Below are 22263 nucleotides of genomic sequence, written 5' to 3'. Positions count from 1 at the left end.
GCTCCTCTTTCTACTCTGGGCAGCTCTGGGCGATGTCAGGCAAAGTCAAGCAGGAAGCTCAGCAAAGGTCTGACGGGAGGCCCAGCTCAGCCCAGGTTCCCTTCCCCTACAATTCATGTGGACTCTTCCTCTCCCAGGAGGGACTGAGTTAATACAGTGGTGTTCCCTGGGATCGACAAGCTGAATCAGGCCAATGATCCTGATGTCCTCAGGAGCTGAGCTGGAAGGCACTATTATTGCAAGGGCTCTGGGGAGCAGGAATGGGGAAGGAAGAAGGAGGGCCGTGAGGATGTGGGTGGCTGAAACTTGTGTCGGTTTTTGCCTACCGTCTCTCCAGAAGGGCAAAGAGAAAATGTGGTTGGGGCTGGGTCGCTGGGATGGGGTCCCCACCCACTTTCTGCTGTTGGGCCCGAGCTGGGCCCTTACCAGACACACACCAGAGACCACATGCTCACCAAACTCTTCTCCATCTCTCACAGTGGAGGCCCCTGCCCTGGCAATTCAGGGTGCACCTCCTCCCCCCCCTCCCAAGGACCAAGCCTGCGTGTCAGATGGTGAATGGAAACAGGGGGAAGACATGAAGAAGATGGAGATAAAAGAACCAAACCATGAAAGAGGAAGAGAGAGACATAAAAAAGGCCAACAAGCCAGTGAAAAACATGGAGAAATGAGCCTGCCACTGCCCCCCGCCCCAGTCTAGAAATCTACAGGAAACCGAGAGCTTCAGGCAGAGGCTCCCGGCCCACCTTGGACACTTCCGCACCAAAGCCCCGAGTCCCCTTCCCTGTCTCCGGGCCCGACGTGCCCCCTATGCCTTTTGACTTAGATTTCTCTCTTCCCTTTGCCAAAACTTTTTGCTGCTTCGGAAACTGAGGGGAGATGGGGCGAGGCTCGGGGCTCCCCGCCCCTGCCTCTGGATGGGAGGATGAGTGTTGGGAGCTGGAGGGGAGGTGGAGGGGAGAAAAAATAAGAGGAACAACAATGAGAAACCAAATGTAAAACTGAAGGAGTGAGGGGTGGGAGGAGGCGAAGGTACTGCATCTTTAAAGGCCTTACAAAATGAAGGGTGAGGTAAAGAGGGAATGGTGGTAAGGTGATGGTGATTGAGACTGGATTTTGTTTCATGTGGGGGTTTTTTAAACTTTGTTTTATTTTTTTGTTTTTGGGGGGGCTTTGGGTTTGACTTTTGTTTTTTAGGGTTGTATGGGCAGGGGTGGGAGGAACAAGGAGACAAAAAGAAAAAAAAAACAGCAATCACGCATGAGGATGGGATGGCTGACCCACCCCCCATTCCCTCCCCGCCAGCCCCGCCCTGGCCCGTGCCCCCTCCCGCCCCCCGGAGGGGCCCGGAGCAGCAGGCAGTGGGGAGTCTGGTGGGGGTGCTGGCTGGGCGGAGGCCACGGTTGGTCTGGGGCTCTGTGCTGTGTCCTGAAGCTCTCAGATGGGTAATTTGACTGGTGCTGGTGGGCCAGGGATTTTTGGTTTGATTTTGGTTTGTCATCGTCCACTTACAGGGTGATGTAGGAGTCAAGGCGGCGCCGTCTGGGGTAGTGCTGGTGGATTTGGTATCAGGCATAGGAAGGGGCACAGGTCTGGCCACTGGAGGCGGCGGTGGTAGCAAAAATGACCCCGGGACTTTGCCCTGGCCACTACCGTTAGGCTGCGAACAACATAAATAGAGTGACGTATGAACGCACATCACATGGCACACAGACACACGCTCCCTGAGCCGGGGCTGGCGGCTCCCTTAGGAGGCACAGCCTCGCTGACGGAGCACTGGCTCCCTCGTTAAAGATGCAGTATTTGGCTCCTCCATGGGGCAGGGGCTGGGCTGGGCAAGGGGTTAGTTTCTCATTTTGGTCTCTCAGATGTTGCTCTTTTTTTTCCTCCTTTAAGTTTGGGGTTATCAGTCATTCTTGGTTGGGAAAATGTTTAAATTATGAATTTTTTCAAAATGCATGTTTTGATTATTGTGTAAAAAAAGCGGTAAATGAAGCTGCACCGGGATATATATGTGGCTCCTGCACACTGTCTCCTGTGAAAAGAAAAGACGGCGTTGTGTTGTGCGCCCTCCACGACTCACCCTCGCCCCCAAGTCCCTCCCCGTGAGGCTCCTCTGGCCTGGCTGGACCTGGGCCTGTGGGAAAGAGGGACGAGGGACCTCCGTGCCCGGGGCCCTCAGCTGTTGTCCACATGAAGCAGAACTTCCTGAGAAGACAGAGCTCTGACACCTCCTGCTCCCCAGCCCCCAGCATCTCTGGATAACAGTGCACCTACACTCCCTCCCGGAGAGATCTTTCTGCCTCCTTTCCTGAAACACTGGCCGGAAAAGGAAACCCAGACATTCCAGTTCCGGGGACTAAAGCCTCCAAGCTAGCGCTGAGCCCCTCCAGTCGTTGTCCCGGACATCTTGCTTTCCTCTATCCAGAGAGAAGATGGAGAACATTCTGACCATCTCCTCTCCCCCCATCCTTTCTTCCAGCCACATGACCACCAGCTGGAATTAGCATTTCCTCCTCCAAAGAGCTATTCAAATCCTCATCCCTCTTCTTCCTCCGGGAATGTGGTGAGTCAAGGGTGATGTTCAGCTCTCCTGGTCCATCCTCTCCGACAGCTTTTCCAGTTCCAGCATTGGCTGCGCTGCAAACTCCCATGTGGATGGTGGCTAAGGGAGAGCTGCTGGCATTTGGGAGGATGTCCTTAGGTCTCAGGGGGCCCCTCACCCTCATCCAGCACAGTGGAGCGCTATTCTTTGTACAGGTGAGGGACCCCGGATATTCCAGAAAGGCAGCCTACGGCCTCATACAACTTAACTCTGTCTGTCCATCCCAGGGCGATTGCCAAGCAGCAGCAGTCTCTGACAGACATAACCAATTCATACCCTCTGTTCCACTCTCCAAGTGAAGAACACTGTTGGGAAGTCCTGGACCTGAGCCCCGCCAAGGAAGTCTGCCTCTCCCACTGATTCCCCCATTCCCCAGGTAAACAGAAAGAGCCAGAGAGAAAAGGCTTTTAAATGTGAAGGGACAAACACGGAACAGATCACAAATGTTCCTGAGTTACAACAGTAATCACTTTGCCTTGTCTCCCCAGTCTTGTCCCATTGTGATAAGAGAATAATCGTAACAATAATAATAACTCACATTTTTATAGAGCTTTAAGCACTTAAGAGAGGCCTGACAGCCACAGACCAGTCTGGTTCTTCCCCAGAACTGCCTCAATCAGGGCCTAATTCACAGGGACTGAATCCAAGAGCTTCACAGGAATCAGCTGAGTGGCCCCAAGTACACTTTGGGAAGGATGCACATAACATTTGCTCCTTTCTATTCTTCCAACATGTTTGTCCAAAATGGGACTCTGCACACAGCAGGTACTTAATAAATGTGAGTTGAATTGTCATATAGGATTTCATAGGATATTACAGCTTGAAGGGAACTTTAGGATCATTCAGTATCTCGATAAAACAACTGACAAGTCTAAATCCCATTGCCCTGAGCCTGGCATCCAAGCTCAGTCATTTGAAAACATCCAGATTTTGGAAATAATTTTCAATTGATTTTTCCTTCTAGAATCACAAACTCGGAAAACTTATCCTACTCAATCGACTCATTTCATAGGTGGGAAATTAGAAATCTAGAAAACAGAAGTCTGAGATCCAATAGCTAGTAACAACTGGAACCCGAGCCTTCTAAGGTGCAGTACCCTTTCCACTGAGCTCTGCTCGTTAATCTGGCCACAATAAGTATCTTTGATATGGAAGCTTTTCTAGAAACCACTTCTTGTTCTATCAATTATTTCTTTTTCACTTCTTCTGTTTGGAGAGAAGTTTTAAATAAAGGGGAAGGGGTGTGGGTGGGAGAGGTTTCCTAGGGCCTCTTCCAAGAGCTCTTCCAAGTTGGGTTTCCACTTCGACTTGGGCTTTCTCCATTCCGGCCTTAAGAGCCGGGGCTTCCACAGAGCTTTCTTCCTCTTTTATGTTGGTCCTAAGGCCTTGGGCCTTTCACCCATCTCCACCCAGATTGGTTTTATCTTTATGACAATCTCAGCAGGTACCCTTTTCTCTGGGGAGCCTCTGGACACCCTGCCACAGCTGCTTTGGGAGACTTCTTCCTCTTACTACTATTCCCCCAGCCCTGAAAACCAAGGCTGCCCTTACCCACGTTCTCTCCAGGCCATCCCCCCGCCCAGCTAGACTTCTCCAGCACAGATGCTGCATCTATCTGAATCCTTGTGCCGTCTTCCCCACTGGGCTTGTCATTGTCAGGGCAGGAGGCTGTTCCTGCTGAAGGAAAAGAATCCTCTACCCCCAAGAGAAGAGACTCAAGATGGGACTGATCAGCAACAGTCGACACAGGGCCAAAGTGACTAAAGTGAAGGGGCATCTGCATGATGTCCCAAACCTTCTCAGTGGGTCATTCTGATCTGCAGGACCAGGACTAGAAATGACATGAGGACATAAGGGGGAGCAGAGACTGTTAGAGATTAAACAGAATCTCCAGAGCATCAAGAGCTGCCTTAATGTCAATCTATTCTCAAAGCTTCTTTGCGCTGGGATGTTTCAAGAGGTTGGAACTTCTGTTCTGGACTCTATCAGCCCTAGGGTTAGGTGTAGGGCTGCACAGCAGCCTCCAACGATAAGAAGGTTCCCCGTTCTTTGAGAGCCATTTCCCTGGCTCTGAGTTCCTCTAGGACTAGAAAATAGGGGGTTGATCCCTAAGGCTCTACAGTACAAACAAACACTGGCAGAAAACATTAGAAGTCATTAGGATTATCTGAACTCCTCTCCAGAAACCTACACTTTGGGGGCTGATGGTGGAGGGAGAGGTAAATGAAGAGGAGGAGGAAAGCCAAGTGCCAAGAAATGAGCTACACGATCAGCAACAGATACTCCCAGAGGGTGAAAAGGGAAGAGCGAGAAGGAAAAAGGTCCCAAGAAAGAAAGGAAGGTGGGAAGAGAGAGGGTCAAGACCTGAGAGGTAGAGAAGGGCCTGGACATTGAGTATTAATGACCTTCACTTCCCGTCCTGCCAAACCTGGGAGAAGAGGAGAATTGGATGAAAACTAGAGTTCAACTCTGTGAAAAGAGAGATGGCTTGGCGCTAAATCCCCTGCCCAGTAGCCACGTCTGTACCGCAATACGGTTCTGGGGCATCCTGATGGATCTTTCTGAACCTGAAGCCTCCTGGATTTCTCCTTGCCTCACTTAGATTTCAGGCCCCAAATGGGGCCTCTTCGGTTGGCAGGGGTTAGGTTGTAATGGAGAGACATGAAAGGGTATAGTTTGAAGACTCTGCCTCCCTCCCCCAAAAGAACCCTCTTCTTCCTGCTCCATGGCACCATCCGTCCGTGGCTCAGGAACCACTGCTTTGGATCCCCAGTGTTCCAGGAAGGAGGCAAGAGCGTGGCTGCCAGAGGAGCTCCTTTGGGGGAAGACCCCTCTGTGGGATCCGATGGTCCCAGAGTCCTAATTCTTTACAGCTGGGCCTGGTTCTCCATGATATGTCCCAGAAGACAAGGCTCTATTTCAAATGCTTCCTCTCCGTGCCATTCTCCCCCAAGTCAAGCTTGAGGGGACTTTGGGCTCTTTCCTGCCCTGCCTCTAAGTGGAATTTGGGGTTCACCAGTCTCTCTACTGGCTCCAAGAGACAGGAAGATAGACAGACAGACAGACAGCAGACAGACAGAAAGACGGGAGGGATGAGATCGCAACCCAGGCTTTCTGGGGCTCCCTCGAAGCTCACCTGCCCTGTGGCCTGGCCTGTGCCATCCGAGCACACGAACTGCACAAACTCCTTCAGTGAGTCCTGGCCATGGTGATGGTGGTAGCGGATGGTCGGGTGGGTGAAGTAAGGGCTCGACTGCTGGATGATGGAGGTCGAGGGAAAATGCAGAGCAGAGGCTGTCGCCCGGGGGCTCCCTGGAGGGACCACAGGAAGAGAAGTCATGGAGAGAGAAGCCTACGGTGGGCTGGCAGGGCTGGGGGCCGAGTAGGCGGGCAGAAGGCTCCATGGGATGGGGCTGCAGCAGGGGGGCCGACCGATAAGATGGTCGGCGTGGAACTCCAAGCCGCCTACCCAGATTTGGGCTCCTTCTCATCTGCGCCCTGTGGCCACACACAAATACCGAGCCTGTCCCCTCGCAGCCCTGTCTCAACGGGAGACACCCCCGGTCCCGGGATCTTGGGTGTGGGGGGGGAGCCGGACCCCTCCCCAACACAGATGGCACCGAGAGCGGCTGAACGACTGTCCCGCCTGGGACAAGCCAGCCTTGCCTAGCTGACAGCCTCTAAGCTGGTCCTCACAACAAACAGATCATCGGGTCTCCGCAGGCAAAGTCTCAAGCAGGACAGGCCCTGCTAGAACTTAAGTTCATCTTTTGGACACCGAGCCGCCTCCCGGCCCCCGTAAGGCACCGGAGAAGCTCTGGCGGGAGGGGATGAGAGTTTCCCGAGTGCCCCTCTGTGCCGGGCACTGTGCTAGGGCTCTGCAAGCATCTCATGCCGCTAGGAGATCATGGAGGCTGCCCCAGAGTCAGCTCCAGCTCCCCCTAGTCACCCGTCGGATCCCTGCCCCTGGTCTCAGAGGCTCACCCACGCACTTCAGCCCTCCTGCACAGGCCCAAGCACAGGCGGCTGCAGCGAGGGTGCACAAAGCCCCCTCCTCCCGAGGCGAACACGTGGGCAGAGCTCTCCCGGGCCTAAGCACACACTCCATAGACACAAGTACACACACACACAGTCTTCCCTGCTCCCCCACCCCCACCTTGGCCTTTCCCGCTTCCATCCCTCCCCCTCTCCTTCCCCCTCCTCCTGCCTGTCTGTTTCCAATCAGCTAGCTTTTGCTCTTAGTTTCATGAGGGGGCAAAGGAGCTTTGGCTTCTTTCTGGAGTTCATAAAAGCAGAATCTGGAGCCCAGGATGATGGGGAGGGGGCTGCCTGCAGACCCCCCCACCCCAGACACACTCCCTCCTTTCCTCCCTGAGTCTGAGGGTTGCCCTTCCTGGATTCTCCTGCCTCTGAGCTCCTAGCCAGAGGGCCCTGAACCCTGCCGTAGGAGCTACAAGGAACTCCGCTCCCCATCCTTTCTGCTCTTCCTCGGGCTGGGCTTGCAGCTAAGAGACAACGGAAGGTCCTGAAAAGGGCCTCCAAGGGATGTCTCCGGGGTCTAGAGAGAACATGCCGGTGGCGCATCCGGGCAGTGAGAAGTGGGCCGGAGACTGACCGTGAACCCTCTGCTCCCCTTCTCTTCCTACCAGTCTGCCCAGGTCACTGGTGGTCCCTTCCCTGCTCTTATCTGTTAGAATGAGAAAAATTGGCTACAGGTTCAGAGTTCAAATCCTAAGCTAGGATTAGGATGGGCCTAACAGGGCACTTAGTCCAACCCCTTCAATTTACAGATTTGGAAACTGAGGCTCGGGGACTTGCCCTACGTCCCACTGGCTGCACCTTGCTTAGGTCGTGGAGAAGACATCAGGCAGCCCTCAGTGGGAGAACTAAGGGGCCGGCCTGGGGCATGGCACTCGCCGGGCACACATGCCCACTGCTTGCCTGAGCTGGCTCTGAGCTGTGTCAGGAGACGGGAGGGTGAGGGAGCCATGGGAAATGAAGCAGCTCCCAAATGGGAACAGAGCCTCCCTCCTTAGACACGAGGGAAGAAGGGGACCTCTGGGGAATGGTCCAGGACCCACAGCTACCCTCCTTCCCCTCAGGACCATGACCTTGGAGCCTCCTGGCCCAAATCAGGGGAAAGTGGAGAGAGGGACTTCCTGAACTTCCAGCCCTGCCTCCCCGAGAGCCTCACCTAGCAGGCAAGAAGATGCCCTACATCCTCCCTTCCTTGCTGCCCCGATTTGCCCTACTCAGAAAGGGAGAAGGGGGAATGGGCTTCCCCGCCACTTTGGGCTGCTCCGCTGACCCCCTGGGAGGGCTGGGGTAGCCACAACTGTGCAAAGGCTACTCCTTCCCATAGCCCACCCCCCTCTCCACCTCCCCCGCCTCCCTGCCCTGCCCTGGCCTAGACAAAAAGCTGGGGGAGGGGAGAGATACCCCTCCCAGCCTGGGACCACCCCCATGCCATGCCCTGCTGCCCTGGCCTGGCCTACTCGGAGAGCCGGGGCAGAGGGGAGGAGGGAGGAGAGGGAGCACGCCCCTGCCAGTCCGGGGCTATCCCCCATGCCCCTCCCACCGGCCGCCCCCTCTTCCCCCCCCTTCCCCCCCCTCGGTTCTCACCTGGTCTCACTCCAGCTAGCACGGGCAGCGGGTGGTGGGTGAAAGCCATGCGCGGGGAGCTGGTCTGAGAGGAGAGGGCACTGCAGAAGTCCAGCTTTCCTGACTTCTTTAGAGAAGCCGGGCCTGGGGGGGAGGAACCAGCAACATAGGGTGGGTTTAGCAGAGGCCTGGGGGCAAGGTGAGGGTGAGGGGCGCAGTGAAGCATGAGAAGGAGGAGAAAGCCCGGAGGTCTTTGTTAATGCCCTGCTTTCCCCTGCCCTTCCCTCTCCTGCCTTCTCTTCCTCCCTCGCCTGCAAGGGCGCTCCACCTGCCAAGCCACGGGGTTACGGGTGCCACTGGGGCACCGGGGTAGGGGCAGGAGAAAGGGGCCCCGTCCGCCCCCTCGGCGAGCCTGTGCCCAGACTGCGGAAGCTGTGACTTGTCTACCCCAGTGCAGGAGGGGAAGGCGCAGGACAATCTCCCGAGTCGTTGGCGGAAAGAGGAAGGGGGTGGCGAGAAATGTGGGGCTCCGGGACAAGGCGTTCGGGGGCTGCTCCCTGGGTTTGCTCCCACCCTGCCTCCTGCGTCTCCCCACTCCCTTGCACCCCGTTTCCCATTCCTGTCTTCCTGCTGCTCTCTGTCTCCTGGGTGTGAGGAGCGGGCTTGATCTGCCCCACGTGCTCCAACTGAGCTGCATAGAGACCCGGAGGGGGGATCAGGGAAACCCCCAAACCCGACGTCTCTCTTTGTTCTCCCTGAGCACGGAAGGGGAGCACCCTGGGGCCTCGAGGCCATGATTCCTCGAGGAAGGGCAGGTTTGGGGTCTACAGGGAACCCTGGACAAGAGCAAAAAAATCATCATCATCATCTGTCTCCCCTGGAACGAAAAGGCCAGCTGACGCCGAAAGCGCTCGTCCCGCTCTCCGGGATGACCAGCTAAGACTGGGGCGAGAACTGCTCCCTCGGGAATGGGAGGGGCGGAAGGAGACACAGGGCCGGCCATCCGTTCCTCCGAGAGGGCACCCTCTGATTCTGGGCTGCCCCCAGCTGAAAAGGAGGGCGAGAGGGAGCCCCCGCCCGCCCCGATTCTGAGACTCCGGGGCTGGCAATTACAGATGTCCCTGGTACGGTGTCTGGATGGCGCCAGGTTAGAGCAGGTGCTGCTCTGCATGGCTCGGGGGCAGTGCCTTCCCCTTGGCAGGAAGGACGCTGGCGTTGGTGGCAAGGGTTACGGGAGCAGGAGGTGAGTTGGGAGGCGCCAGGGTTGGGAAGGGGAGAAAAGAGGTGCCAGAGGCTCTGAGGCTGATTTCTTGGGGGGACAGCCAAGCTGAAGGGACGTGAGAGTCATCCAGACTGCAACCAAAGGGAGGTGGGGGGTGGGGAGGAGGGGAGGGAGGAAGGGAAGGGAGGAGGAGAGCTCCCAGTCACCAGCAGAAGTGTTATCTGGCGGCAGCTGTGTGCCACCTGATAGCTGGCATGACAGTGGGGGTGGGGGAGCTCCCGCCAGCTGTGCACAGCTGTCCCCACTGCCACACAGCACCTCCCCAGCTGTTCCTGGTCCTGCAGCTGGGCTGCTTAATTGGCGATTTGTCGGCAGCACAGGGAACAACATGAATAGAGTCGATGAGGGAGAAAAGGAGAGGAGGGGAAAGGAAATAAGGGGAGAAGAGGAGGGACCCAAGAGCTGGGGGCTAGAGGGCAGCTGTCCACAGAAGTAGGGGCTGCGGGAGGGTGGGGGGCACCCTCACTCCCAGAGGAATATTGGTACGGTGGGAAGCAGAAGCTACTGGAGAAAAGTCTGGCAGAGAGGGGCCCCCACTCCCCACAGCTCCGTAGTCTCATGGGCTGACTGTCCAATGCCAACTTCATGGCACCGTCACTTGGGCACTGCTACCCCCGACCCCCTCCCCACGGGACGATTTCTATAGTCCGGGAAGGAGCAGCTGCTTAGTTGAGCCCGCTGCACTTAATGTTTTTTCATGCATTCATTCATTTATACATTCATTCACTGGCAATGGGGTTGGAAGCCTTCTCTCCTGCCCTCTAGCCTACCCAGCTCATTCTCTGCAATTACTTTCTCACTTCTCCGATCTCATTTTCCCTTCATTCACACTCCCACCAACTCTCTCCAGACAAGAACCCAGAACCCCTGTTTTGGCTAGCCCAGTTAAGAGGTGGCCCCAGGAACCTCTCCAAGCAGCAGCTATCTCCCAGGGGCAAATTTTGGAAAGAATCTGAGGATCTCAAAGCCCCTCTGGGGGCATGGAGAGAAGCATTTATCTTCCCATCCTGGACAGCAAAACAAAACTGAGACACAGAGCTAGCGTTTGGGGGGCAAAGAGCAGCAATGAAAGACAAAGCAAAAAAAATCCAGAAAAGCACCCAACTTTCCTTTCCCCATCCACTAAAAACTCCCCTCAAAGAAGGGAGACCCCAACCCAGCTGCCCAGCCCAGATTGGTTCACAGGGCTCATATTGCCCCCCTTCCTTGCCTTAAAGATCCAATAATGTTCCAAAGGTAATAGGGTTTTCCACAAGTGGGATCCCTAACTCATCCTGCATACAAAACAGTCCCACTGAGAGGGCTGATGTTCCCAGGGCTGCGTCCATAGCCATTTGTGTGTCACCCATCCGGGGCTGTGCACACACACACGAACACTCACACCTACACCCACGTGCCCATGTTCATGCATCCAAATATTGTGCAGGGATCCTCCTTCCACCTTCACACCCAGTCACCACGTGACAACGCTCACCTGCCCTGCCCACGAGCCCTACACTAAGCTCACGCTCTCCAAGGTATCAAGCACAGACCCTCCTTCCCAGATACACGGATGTCCGCACAAGGCAGTATAAGCAGGTAGTGTGCCAACATCCCCCGCACACATGCCCTCGTGCAGACCTGTCAGGGCATCCTGAACACACATCCTACCTCCCCACCTTGGGACAAACATGTGGCTCTCACGCACCAGGGAGTCTCTGAGCCCTCCTTACAAACACGCAGACCCACTCATGTGCACAGAGGTAGAACCTGGGTTTTAGAGGCGTTGTGCACAGAACCTCCTTACACATCACAGAAATCCATCATTCTTCCTGTCTGAATGTCACAACGCCAAATGATCTCAGGAGGAAAGAGCTAGGGGTAGGGCGGTTCAGGGATAGGGTCCCGCTAGCTTGGAGGGAAATCCCTAAAAAAGTTTTTTTTGGTTTTTTTTTTAGAACTAATTCACTTCATGGGTTCTTCATAACTCTCACTTCTTCCCAAGCTCCTCAGTCAAATCTAAAAATCTCCCCACTCTCTCTCCCTTTCTCTTGAGCTCCTTTGCTTTTTCTATGGATAAGCACTTTGCACAATGAAAAAGCAATCAAAGAATTGCTGGTGATTTAATTGGGGAAAAAAGCCAGCAAAAGAGAGGCTAAGGGAGAGACTGAAAGAGAAAGGAAAACTCTCACTATATAAATATGGAGGGTTGCCCTCCTTAGGTCTCGGCCCTCCATGCCATCTTGATCACTGAGCAAAGAGGCACCAAAAACCCTCCTTGTACCTTTGGCCTGGCCTGGCCTTCACTGGGAAAGGTGGAGGGGAGAGTACCCCAGACTTTGCAATGTGGGGCTCCCTGAGGCACAGCCAGAGGGAGCCTGCAGAAGGGCTGGAAAGGAAGAGAATACCTTGGCTATGTATATCGAAGCCTTTTACTGAAGTGGAATTTTTTTTTTTTTTGGCTGAGGCAACTGGGGCTAAGCGACTTGCCCAGGGTCACACAGCCAGGAAGTGTTAAATGTCTGAGGCCAGATTTGAACTCAGGTCCTCCTGACTCCAGGCTGGTCTCTCTCTGCTGCCCCACCTCGCTGCCCCCTGCAGCGGAACTTTGTAGGGCTGAGAGGCGAAGGGGAGTTAACCCCACTTTAGGACTAGCCTGTATCCCCTAGTTTCTGAATCCCTGCTCTGGGGAGGGCATTGCTGAGGTGACTATACCTGCATCCACATCATTGGGCCAACCACTGGACTGGCTGCTGCCAGCTGCTGGGGACCGTCCTGTCCCAGGGTAGAACACATCATCCACGGGGCTCTCCATCTCGCTGTCATCTATGGACTTAGGGCGCTTGGTGGTGCTGAAGGAGGGAAGAAACAGGGTCACAACAGGGTAGGAGGGGAAAGAAGCCGGGAAACTGCTCTGAGTCTTCCTTGAAAGGCCTCCATTCCCAAAGGGAAGGAGAGAGAAAGGTGGCTAGAGTCAGGGGAAGCCCCTAGAAGTGGAGGGCTCTGGCCTAGCAGCCTGGCATATAATGGGCAAAGGTGACCCTCCCCAGGCCTTCTGGCCTTTCTGGCACATCCAGCCCCGGGCCCGGCATCCCTATGGGACTGAAAGACCCCACCACCCCCAGCCCTTACTAGGTACCAATGTCTGCTCGCCAGTTCATCCTCTATCCCTGGGGGTGCTAACGGCCTGGGATGATATGGGGCAGAGAGGCAGCGAAGAACAGAAAGTCCAGCGAGGGCCCAGGGCCACACTCACCTGGTGGAAGGAGGGGACGTGATGGACCGCCGCCCAAGGGTCACCTGGTTTATGTTGTAGTAACTGGGGCTCTCCAAATCCGCCAGGGAGAAGTTAGGCCCTGACGCCGTAGCAACAGGAGCTGGAGGGGTAAGAGCGAAGGCCATGAGGTCAGAAAGAACAAGGTAGGTCTTCAAGGGGTCAGGGGAAGAGGGTTAGGTCCGAGAGGACTGGGGAGGTTCCACCAGCTTGACCAGACTCTCCAGGATAATCAATAAGGAAGAGCATCAGACCCATTCTGCAGCTGGAGGGCCAGGATAACCATGGGAGTGGGGCCATGAGAGGAGCATCTCCCTCGTGACAAGCTCTTTAGAGTACAAATTTCCTCTGCCATGGTGGTGGAGACCAAGGCACCAGGCCAGTTTTGTTTTGTTTTTTGCTGTCTGTATAGCTTTGCTGTGGATCAGCTCCTGTTGAAGGAATAAGTTCTGCCACAGCAAGGGCTGGGATTAATGACCGTGTGGGGTAGAAGAGAGGGGTCTCCATCTGCTCTTTCCCCAAATCTAGCAGAACAAGGACAGCTATGGCCGAATGCCCGATAGGGAGCAACAGTGGGGTCCCTCCCCACCCAACTTCCTCAACCAGCCTGGGCCTGGGTCTGGGGGCAAGGGGGCTCACTTACTCTGTGATACTCTGACCAGCTCAGTCACATTCCAGACCCCAGAGGTCACAAAGCAGTCTTGGAAACTTAAGTGCCCTACAAGGGAGAAGAAAGCAGGTGAACAAGGTAGGGAGAGAAGGGGGCTTTCTGGCATCTCGTGCCTTCCCTCCCAGTGGCATTTCATGTCTCTGCCCATGCTTTGATCTCCAAGTTTGCCCTGGAAGGGTCAATATTGAGCACATGGGAAGTGGATGACTCAGGAGTCCTTCCCATGCCCCCTAAAATGGGGCACCTATGTGGAAAGGAGAAAGGCAGAACTGGGCAGGTCAGGGGTGAGTGGGAGAGAGCAAGGAGAAAGGGACTCACCATTGGGCAGTGGTTTGATGTCCGCATCTCCTTGCTGGTTGGAACTGTCTGATTGTCCGGATTCTGCCAGGAGATACAAAGGGACAGATGGGGTCAAGGTTCAGGCTTCACCTTAGGGCAGACCATGAAGCCACCCGGGAATACCTTAGCCCCAATGCCCTCTTCCCACTCCCCCTCCACCTTCACCAGGGCCCAGATGTCAGCAGAGGGGAAAATCCCAAGAGATTTCAGAAGAAGGAGTTCAGGAGAAAAAAAAAAGTGTGGGGAGGGGGAGGAGAGGGGGGTTTCAAACCAAGACATAGATGAAGCTAGGGAAAGAATTCAGCTCCCAGACCAGGTTTCCTCCCACAGCTAAAGAGAGGCCTTAGGAATCCCCATCCCCCACATCCTTTTGGCTGGCAGATGAGATGCTCCTTTAATTAATTAACTCCATTCCCAGCCATTCTTTCATGCCCGCCTATTCCCCCCCCCCATATACACCCTACCCCACCCTACCCTTTCACCTTTAAGCTTGCAGGCAGTGCCTGGCAACCCGGAGGGGGGAGGTGTGCCCCCGACGCTGTCGCCCGTTTTGTGCCAGCCAGTCTGGGGCTGTCTCATGCCCCAGTGCCACAGCTGCTCAGAGCTCAGACACAAGGGTCCTATTGTGCAGCTCTCAGAGGCAGGGATGGTGTGTGTGTGTGTGTGTGTGTGTGTGTGTGTGTGTGTGTGTGTGAATATTTTGCTGAGCTTGGGAAAGCCCCCTTCATATCCCCCAGCCCACTATCCTCCAATGCTTTGTGTGCCAGGGGCACTACAGGGACCTCCAGAATGCCCGCCTGGGCATGGCAGTTGGCAGAAGGCTAAAGCAGCAGGAGGGGGACCAGAGGCCAGTTGGAAGTGGGGATATAGGGAGAAGCAATGTGGACACCTCTGAAAAGGGAGAAGGATCCCCAAGGGTAGGCAGACCAATCCCAGTAGCCAGATCAAGGCACGTATGAAGCTGGACTGGTTCTGGGCTGTCAGCAGGTGTGGGAGTATCTCTGGAAGGAGAAGACCACAGAGCCCTTTCTGGTCTGATGTCTGGGAATTTAGGGACTTTTTGATCCTGGAAGGTAGGGAATCCTGGGCCTTAGATTTAGAGCCAGAAGGCACCGTAGAGATCATCTCATATTATCACCTCATTTTACAAATGAGGAAAACTGTGGTATCAAGAGGTTCAGTGACAAGGTCTTACAGACACTAAGTGGAAGGCCTAGACTCCAAATTCAATGTCGTTTCTACTACATTTCATAATTTTCCTTCTGGGGAAGTTGGTCTGCAGACTACTGCCTCCATCATAACCCGTCCTTCAGGTCCCAGGTATCCAGGGTCCAGTAAGAAGCAGGTAAGTGGGCCAGATCCTACATCACTCCCAGAAAGGGGAAGCTGTGATTGACAAACCAAAAATGCTCCAGGTTATGGGAAATCTGGACCAGGATTCTTAAAGGAAAGGCTCTTCCACATCTTGGATCTGAAGAAGAATACAGCTCTTAGTTTCCCTGACCTGATTCAGCCCCCAGTGAAGTGCTAAGACTATGCCCCGATCCTGCCAGTCTGTACTGTGGCAGCCCCGGGCCCCTACCTCCCACATAGCTTTTACTGGGTAGGAAGAGGCAGCTGCCTACCGGACCATTTATTTGTATGCTTTCCTATGCTTGGGAGGGAGCCTATGGGAAAAGTCCTACTTAATGAGGAATCCGACTAAAAGAGCTGCCTAGAAGGGCTAGCTTCACATCTAGAGAAGTGCAATGCTAAGAGAAAGTAGGAATAAATAGATTTTAGTCACTTTAATTTTCAACTTCTTGAGCTTCCTAACAATTAGAAAGTGAAATTAGAATGAGAAAGTATCCAAAAATAAAATGGGCTGCTTCAAGAGGTAGTGAATTTCTCTATGGTAAGATTTTCAAGGGGAGACTGGATGACCATTTATTGGGGATTTTGAAAAAGGGAATTCCTGCTCAGCTTAGATATGGGTTGATCTAGATGAACTGCAAGGTGCCCTTCCAACATGATTCATCCTAAATTAGTTCCAGCCAGCTTAGCTAAAAAACTACTGGTATTGCTAGGTAGATGGAGGACCAAAAGGAGCAGTTTCCTCACTACCCTTACCTCCACAACCACCCTCCCATTACAATCCTCAAGACTGGTTCCCTGACCATTGGTTCTATTGCTCATGCTTCCCTTCCCATAAGCATAGAGATCATGGCTCCATAGGTCTGGACACAGATTGCTCCAAGGCTGAAGTCAGATGGGCCTGGGAACACAGGGCCTCCAAGGAAGGATGCTTGAATTACAAGAAGCCTCCAAGGTTCATTCTGCCCCCAAAGTCCACTATGGTAGGGGACGTGGAGCCTTCACCCACCAACTTGGAGTTGACCTAGTTGTGGCTTTGTGGGGAGAGGGCTCAGGCCCATCTCCTGATCTAACTCAGAAGAGTCCATGAAGTTGGGGACCAAGAAGATCATATTCCAGCCTCCCAGAACTGGCTTTGAAATCCCCCTTGGAAGACATATATTCCTAGAGCTATTCCCATTCTGTTCCAAAATCATCAGACAAAGTGAAAAAGACACATACGCAGGCCCAGAAAGAAGAAGACAAAAAGAGAAAGAATCGGGGAGGGGGACAGGGATTCTAAGAGAGGGAATTTAGGCACGAGAACAGTCAGGAAATCATTTTTCCACCAGGAAATCACCCATAAACGTGATTATTATCCCTATTGTCGTTGTCGTTGTTGTTGCTACTTTAATTTAAAGGCAAAGAGTGGAGATTTGGGCAAGAGATATTTCCTTCCCCCAGACTAAAAGCAGCTCCGACTAGTCTGAAGCCCTCTGCCTCTCTTCCCGTTCGCTCCTGGCAGCCATTTTAAACCTTGGCAGCCATCTTACTGCTGGCGGCTCCGGCCAGAGTCCCCACAATGCTGACAGCCGCCAGCCCCCGAGATGCTGAGCTTAGCCCCAGGACAAAAGACTGAAAATCTGGACATGGGATGGGTCGGGGAGGCTGAAGAGCCAACGAAGGGGCAGCTGGGTCTGGGCCCCTCTGTTAACCGAATGCACCATTTGCAATCTCGTGGTCAGCTAGAGCTGAGGATGTGGCTCTCACTCTCCAGCAGGCCCCATTAATAGAGCTAGCTTACTGATAAGTTGGCATTTATATGGCGCTTTATATTTATAAAGCACTTTGCAGATTGTATTTTGTCCTCACAACCACCCTAGGAGAGAAGTGCTATTATTGTCTTTGTTTTATCATTGAAGAAACTGAGGCAAATAAATATTAAGTGACTTGCCCAGGATCACACAGCTCATAAATGCCTGAGACCAGATTTGAATTCTGGTCTCTTTGACTCCAGGTCCATTACTCTATCTACTACACTACCCTGTTGCTCCTAATTTTCCCCAGGACTAGAGACCCAAAGTAGCTAAATAGATAAGACCTATTATCCAGTCAGGGAAATTGAGGTTTCAGGGTTGTATGGGAGGTGACAGGAGGGAGAATCTCTGTACCTTCAGGGATGGCTAAAAGGTTAGGGCCCAATAGTCCTAGAAGCAAGAACAAGATCCTTCCCTATAAGATTCCAGCAATGCTGTTTTAGCACCCCTTAGGGACTAGATCCCCCAAGTAATGAGATTCCTTCTCCTCCTCAGCTACTCTGGCCTCTCGATTAATGGATCAGACTCGGCTCTGTAACCTTGGGCCACCATGGGCAAGCTTCCTCCCACACTTACACCTTGCCGAGTGGGCCCAGGAGGACCCAGTATAACATTCTCTAGTTATTCCCTTGCTTTTCAGAAGCAATATCTCTGCTTTCCCCTCTTTGGGGACTGGGGCCCTAGCTAACACTGCTTGAGGGAGGGTAATCTGCTTCCAAGAAGGGGTTCCCAGCCCACCTGCGTCATCCTATTCTGTCTCAGCTCCTAGAGGACCCCTTCAGGCCAAGGGCAAGGCAGCCAAGGGAAGAAGAGAAGCTGAGAGGGAAGGAATGGCTCCTTCATTACGCCCCCTCCCCAGCCCTGATCTCAGAGCTCTGGCTTTTATCTGGCAGAATATGGCTTATCGGAGCCACCAGCTGAACAAACACACAAATCCACGGTTAGTGAGAGAAAACACTTTTCCTGAACTCTTTATCTCCTGTTCACAGGCCCTGCTTGCTCCCCACTGCCAATAGCTCAGGAGGGGAACTTTGCTGCTGAACAGCTGTTTCTGCCTTTATTCTCTGCTTCTAAAGGTGGAGGGTTTTCACTCTGTCTCTGACTGTGTCCCTTCTTCAGTCCCTTTCCCCATCTCTCTCTTTTGGTTGTTCTCTTCCTTCCTTTCTCTCCCCCCAAACCCCAAACACTCCTCACCTCCCAATTCCCTACTGGTGTGTATGGCTGGGCACACACTGATCTCCGTTCCTTCACTTTAGAGGCTGCTTTCTCATTGAGAGACAATAGGCCAGCTGGTGGCCCGTGGGTAAGGGAAGGGGGCAGGGAGGATGTTGGCTGGCATGATGAGGGCAGGTGCCCAGCTTCCTTCTTTATCCTCCACAGCCTAGGCCCTCAGCATCCCCCAACCACCCCCGCCAAAGCCTCTCCCATTTAATTCTCCACCCTGGCACCGTCCACAGGCTCCCAGAGGATATGTTCTCAGCCAGAGGTCTCCCCTACAGCCTTTACCATAGAAACAGGCACCTATCCCATTGCTCTGGGACCTAGCCTATATAGACCCAGCTTAGTAACTTCACCCAGCCAGTCACCTGGGCAGGGAAGAAAGATCCCTTCTCTATCCAGGAGCTCTTGGATGATCTTATCACATAAAAATACCCCCTATCCATTTATCACATAAAAATATTCCTAGTCATCTGACTTGTCACATAAAAAATATTCCTAATTGTTTGAAAAGGAGATGGCAAAAAAGGAGAGAGGGGCAGTGAGCTACCTGGATTTTAGCTTCTCTGTCCACAAGCTCTTAGATAATCTTATGACATAAAAATATTCCTAATCATTTATCACAAAAATATTCCTAATTGTTTGAGAAGGAGATGGCAAAGAAGGAGAGAAGGACAGTGAGCTACCTGGATTTTAGCTTCTCTATCCATGAGCTCTTGGATGATCTTATGACATAAAAATACTCCTAATCATTGATCACATAAAAAATATTCCTAGTCATCTGACTTATCACATAAAAAATATTCCTAATTGTTTGAAAAGGAGATGGCAAAGAAGGAGAGAGGGACAGTGAGCTACCTGGATTTTAGCTTCTCTGTCTACAAGCTCTTAGATAATCTTATGACATAAAAATACTCCTAATCATTTATCACAAAAATATTCCTAATTGTTTGAGAAGGAGATGGCAAAGGAGAGGACAGTGAGCCACCTGGATTTTAGCTTCTCTATCCATGAGCTCTTGGATGATCTTATCACATAAAAATACTCCTAATCATTGATCACATAAAAAATATTCCTAGTCATCTGACTTATCACATAAAAATAATCCTAACTATTTGAGAAGAAGATGGCAAAGAAGGAGAGAGGGACAGTGAGCTACCTGGATTTTAGCTACCAAACTAACATTTCTTCCTGGGTTTAGATATGAGGATCCTTTGAGCCTTATCATACAATCACAGATTTAGGGCTCCAAAAAAATGTCAGAATATTTTTTCTATGTCCAGTCCTTTATAGATGAGGAAACTCAGACCTGGAGAGATTAAACAATTTGACTAAGGTTAGTTAAATATCAAAGGAAAGATTTGAATCTGGGTCTTATGCCTCAAGAGCCAATGGATATGCTATAATACTATCCCATAATGCTTTTCCAGGATCTGTTAGAGTTTAAGAATGGTATTGCTGTATCTAACCTAGCATCAGCCTGCCTGCCACCATGAGGTGATAAACCAGGCCTGCTAAGGATAAGAGGCCTCAGTCTCTCATTGGGGACAGGGCAAGAATGGCCTCCAGAGCCCTTCAGTGGAGTTAGGGAAGGGATAATTCCGCTCCAAAACATTCCATCTCTAGGTCTTACATGCTCCTATAGCCAGGGCCCTCCAGCCCAAGGGTCTGAACTGACTGAGAGACTTTCCCACAAGCTCTAGCTTTCAGGTAGGATTCACTGAAAAAGAGAAGGCATCTGTGGCTAAAGGTTCCTGAGCAGCCTACTAGGGAGTGAGTTCCAAAACAGAATTTGGCAGAGGACTGCAAGGGGCCCCTTTTAATCACTTGCACACATGTGATCTGTTACTCCTCCACTTTCTGAGTGTATGGACTATAAGAGCGGAGGCCTCTTATCCCAGAGCCAGGTTTGGCAAGAAGCCACCAGCCCCCGACCCTTCCTCTAACTTGGGCTCACCCCCATTAATAAGAAGTGGGCCCCACCCCCACTCCTCTACCATCCAGACCTTCTTCCATCACAGCCTCCTGGCCTCGTTCTGCCTTGTCCTGGTTTAGCCTAACCTCTTCTCTTTCTTCTCCCCATTGCCCTCTCTAATCCCTTGTATGTGTGCGTCTGTCCGTCTGCCTGCCTGCCTGTCTGTCCAAAAAAACCCTCTCTCTGCCTTTTATTGGGGTTTCCATCCTTAATAGAAGTCTACAGTTGCCAGGAGGAGCCCAGTGCTACACATAAACCCCAGATTGATGGCGTGTTTTTAATATATATATTTTTTTGGTTACAGACAGGGAGATATTTATGGCTCCCACTAGGTGAGGAAGGAATGTCCTGCTCACAGCAGCCTCAGCTCCCACCCCTAACAAACTCTGCTCTGTTAAAGGAACAGTCCGTAAATCACCGCTCAGCTGCTTCCCACAGACATTGATTGCTCCACCAGCTCTTTATAGAGTAAGAAGAACACACACACACTCACACACATACACACACACTCACACTCAGAGTCATTCCTGGGAATACATAGGCACTCACCCATATATGCTTAGACATACATATAAACCCAGACATATATAAGCACATTCAAACACCCTCAAAACACATATACAGACACATAGTTGGAGATACTCACACCCGGTACACACATAAGCATTCACTCCTATACCTGAGTGCAGATATATACTCAACACACACAGACGCATTCACAGACCCACAATACACACATTCAGAAGTGCACCTACATATTCACACCCTGGTGCAGACACATACATACAAGACGGACCAACACATCTACTCTTGTCAGATTCTGTTTCAGGCGACAAATATACCCTTAGACAAAGACACACAGGTTTACACAAATACATTTACACACTAGTAAGCTCACCAATGCACATACTCACAAGATACATTTATATATAAACTTTGAAACAAAATGATACACATGAATATAAATTCTGCGCCAGCACATCTACTCTTGTCCGATTCTGTTTCAGGCAACAATATACCCTTAGACAAAGACATACAGGTTTACTACACAAATACACTTACACACTGGTAAGCTCACCAATGCACATACTCACAAGATACATTTATATATAAACTTTGAAACAAAATGACACACGTGAATATAAATTCTGCGCTAGCACATCTACTCTTGTCCGATTCTGTTTCAGGCAACAATATACCCTTAGACAAAGACATACAGGTTTACTACACAAATACACTTACACACTGGTAAGCTCACCAATGCACATACTCACAAGATACATTTATATATAAACTTTGAAACAAAATGACACACGTGAATATAAATTCTGCGCCAGCACATCTACTCTTGTCCGATTCTGTTTCAGGCAACAATATACTCTTAGACAAAAGACACACAGGTTTACACAAATACACTTACACAATGGTAAGCTCACCAATCCACATACTCACAAGATACATTTATATATAAACTTTGAAACAAAATGACACACATGAATATAAATTCGGAGCCAGCTCATCTACTCTGGTCTGATTCTGTTTCAGGCAACAATATACCTTTAGACAAAGACACACAGGTTTACTAAAATACACTTACATACTGGTAAACTCACCAGTGGATATGCTCACAGGATATGTTTATATATAAACTTTGAAACAAAATGAAACACATGAATATAAATTCTGGATATACCTAGGAACATAATTGACACTAAAGGGATATAACTGATGCCCATTAACAACTCACAAACAAAACCTTGACTTGGCAGCTATGTCACAGCCTCAGTTTTCCCCACTCATAAAATGGAACTAATAATCTTTACACTACCAGTCTTTGGCCAATACTGGAATAGGTGTTAAGGTTGTAAGGAAAATTATGTGTAGACCTTAAATGTCAGTAGTTATTCCCTGCAAGACCAATTGTCCCCTAGGAAGTAGTATGCATAATTTCTGTACCTGTCTCAGCCCATCTCGCCTTAATTTCTCCTTATAACTAAGTTCCTTCTTATAAACAAGTGGGGTGTGTGCTCTGGAATGTGGGCAGAATCCCAGGGGGTGTGCCCCACATATGGGACAGGCTGAGGATTTGGAGCATCCCGAGGGGTGTCTGTGCACTCCAGACAACACAACAGTACTCAACTCCCTGGAAATAGTGGAGGAGCCGGGCTATC

At 51.6% G+C, this 22263-nt stretch overlaps 1 protein-coding gene across 6 annotated transcripts in view; it reads right to left on the bottom strand.

Annotated features, from left to right (window-relative positions):
- Positions 1 to 22263, bottom strand: part of NFIX (nuclear factor I X) — a 119401-nt gene that overhangs the window by 11905 nt on the left and 85233 nt on the right. For 3 of the 6 annotated variants that reach the window (XM_051971647.1, XM_051971648.1, XM_051971646.1), the window contains exons 3-9: positions 13730 to 13792; positions 13385 to 13459; positions 12724 to 12844; positions 12183 to 12319; positions 8228 to 8350; positions 5742 to 5917; positions 1513 to 1660 (exon numbers count right to left, since the gene is read on the bottom strand). In XM_051971647.1, the coding sequence (XP_051827607.1) occupies positions 1513 to 1660; positions 5742 to 5917; positions 8228 to 8350; positions 12183 to 12319; positions 12724 to 12844; positions 13385 to 13459; positions 13730 to 13792 (843 nt within the window). The remainder of the gene's footprint in view (positions 1 to 1512; positions 1661 to 5741; positions 5918 to 8227; positions 8351 to 12182; positions 12320 to 12723; positions 12845 to 13384; positions 13460 to 13729; positions 13793 to 22263) is intronic. The other 3 variants (XM_051971650.1, XM_051971649.1, XM_051971651.1) reach the window with 3 other exon arrangements.

The sequence above is a fragment of the Antechinus flavipes genome, chromosome 1 (genome assembly GCF_016432865.1).
Source record: "Antechinus flavipes isolate AdamAnt ecotype Samford, QLD, Australia chromosome 1, AdamAnt_v2, whole genome shotgun sequence".
In the NCBI taxonomy this organism is placed as follows: Eukaryota; Metazoa; Chordata; class Mammalia; order Dasyuromorphia; family Dasyuridae; genus Antechinus; species Antechinus flavipes.
This window is presented reverse-complemented; position numbering and strand designations above follow the sequence as displayed.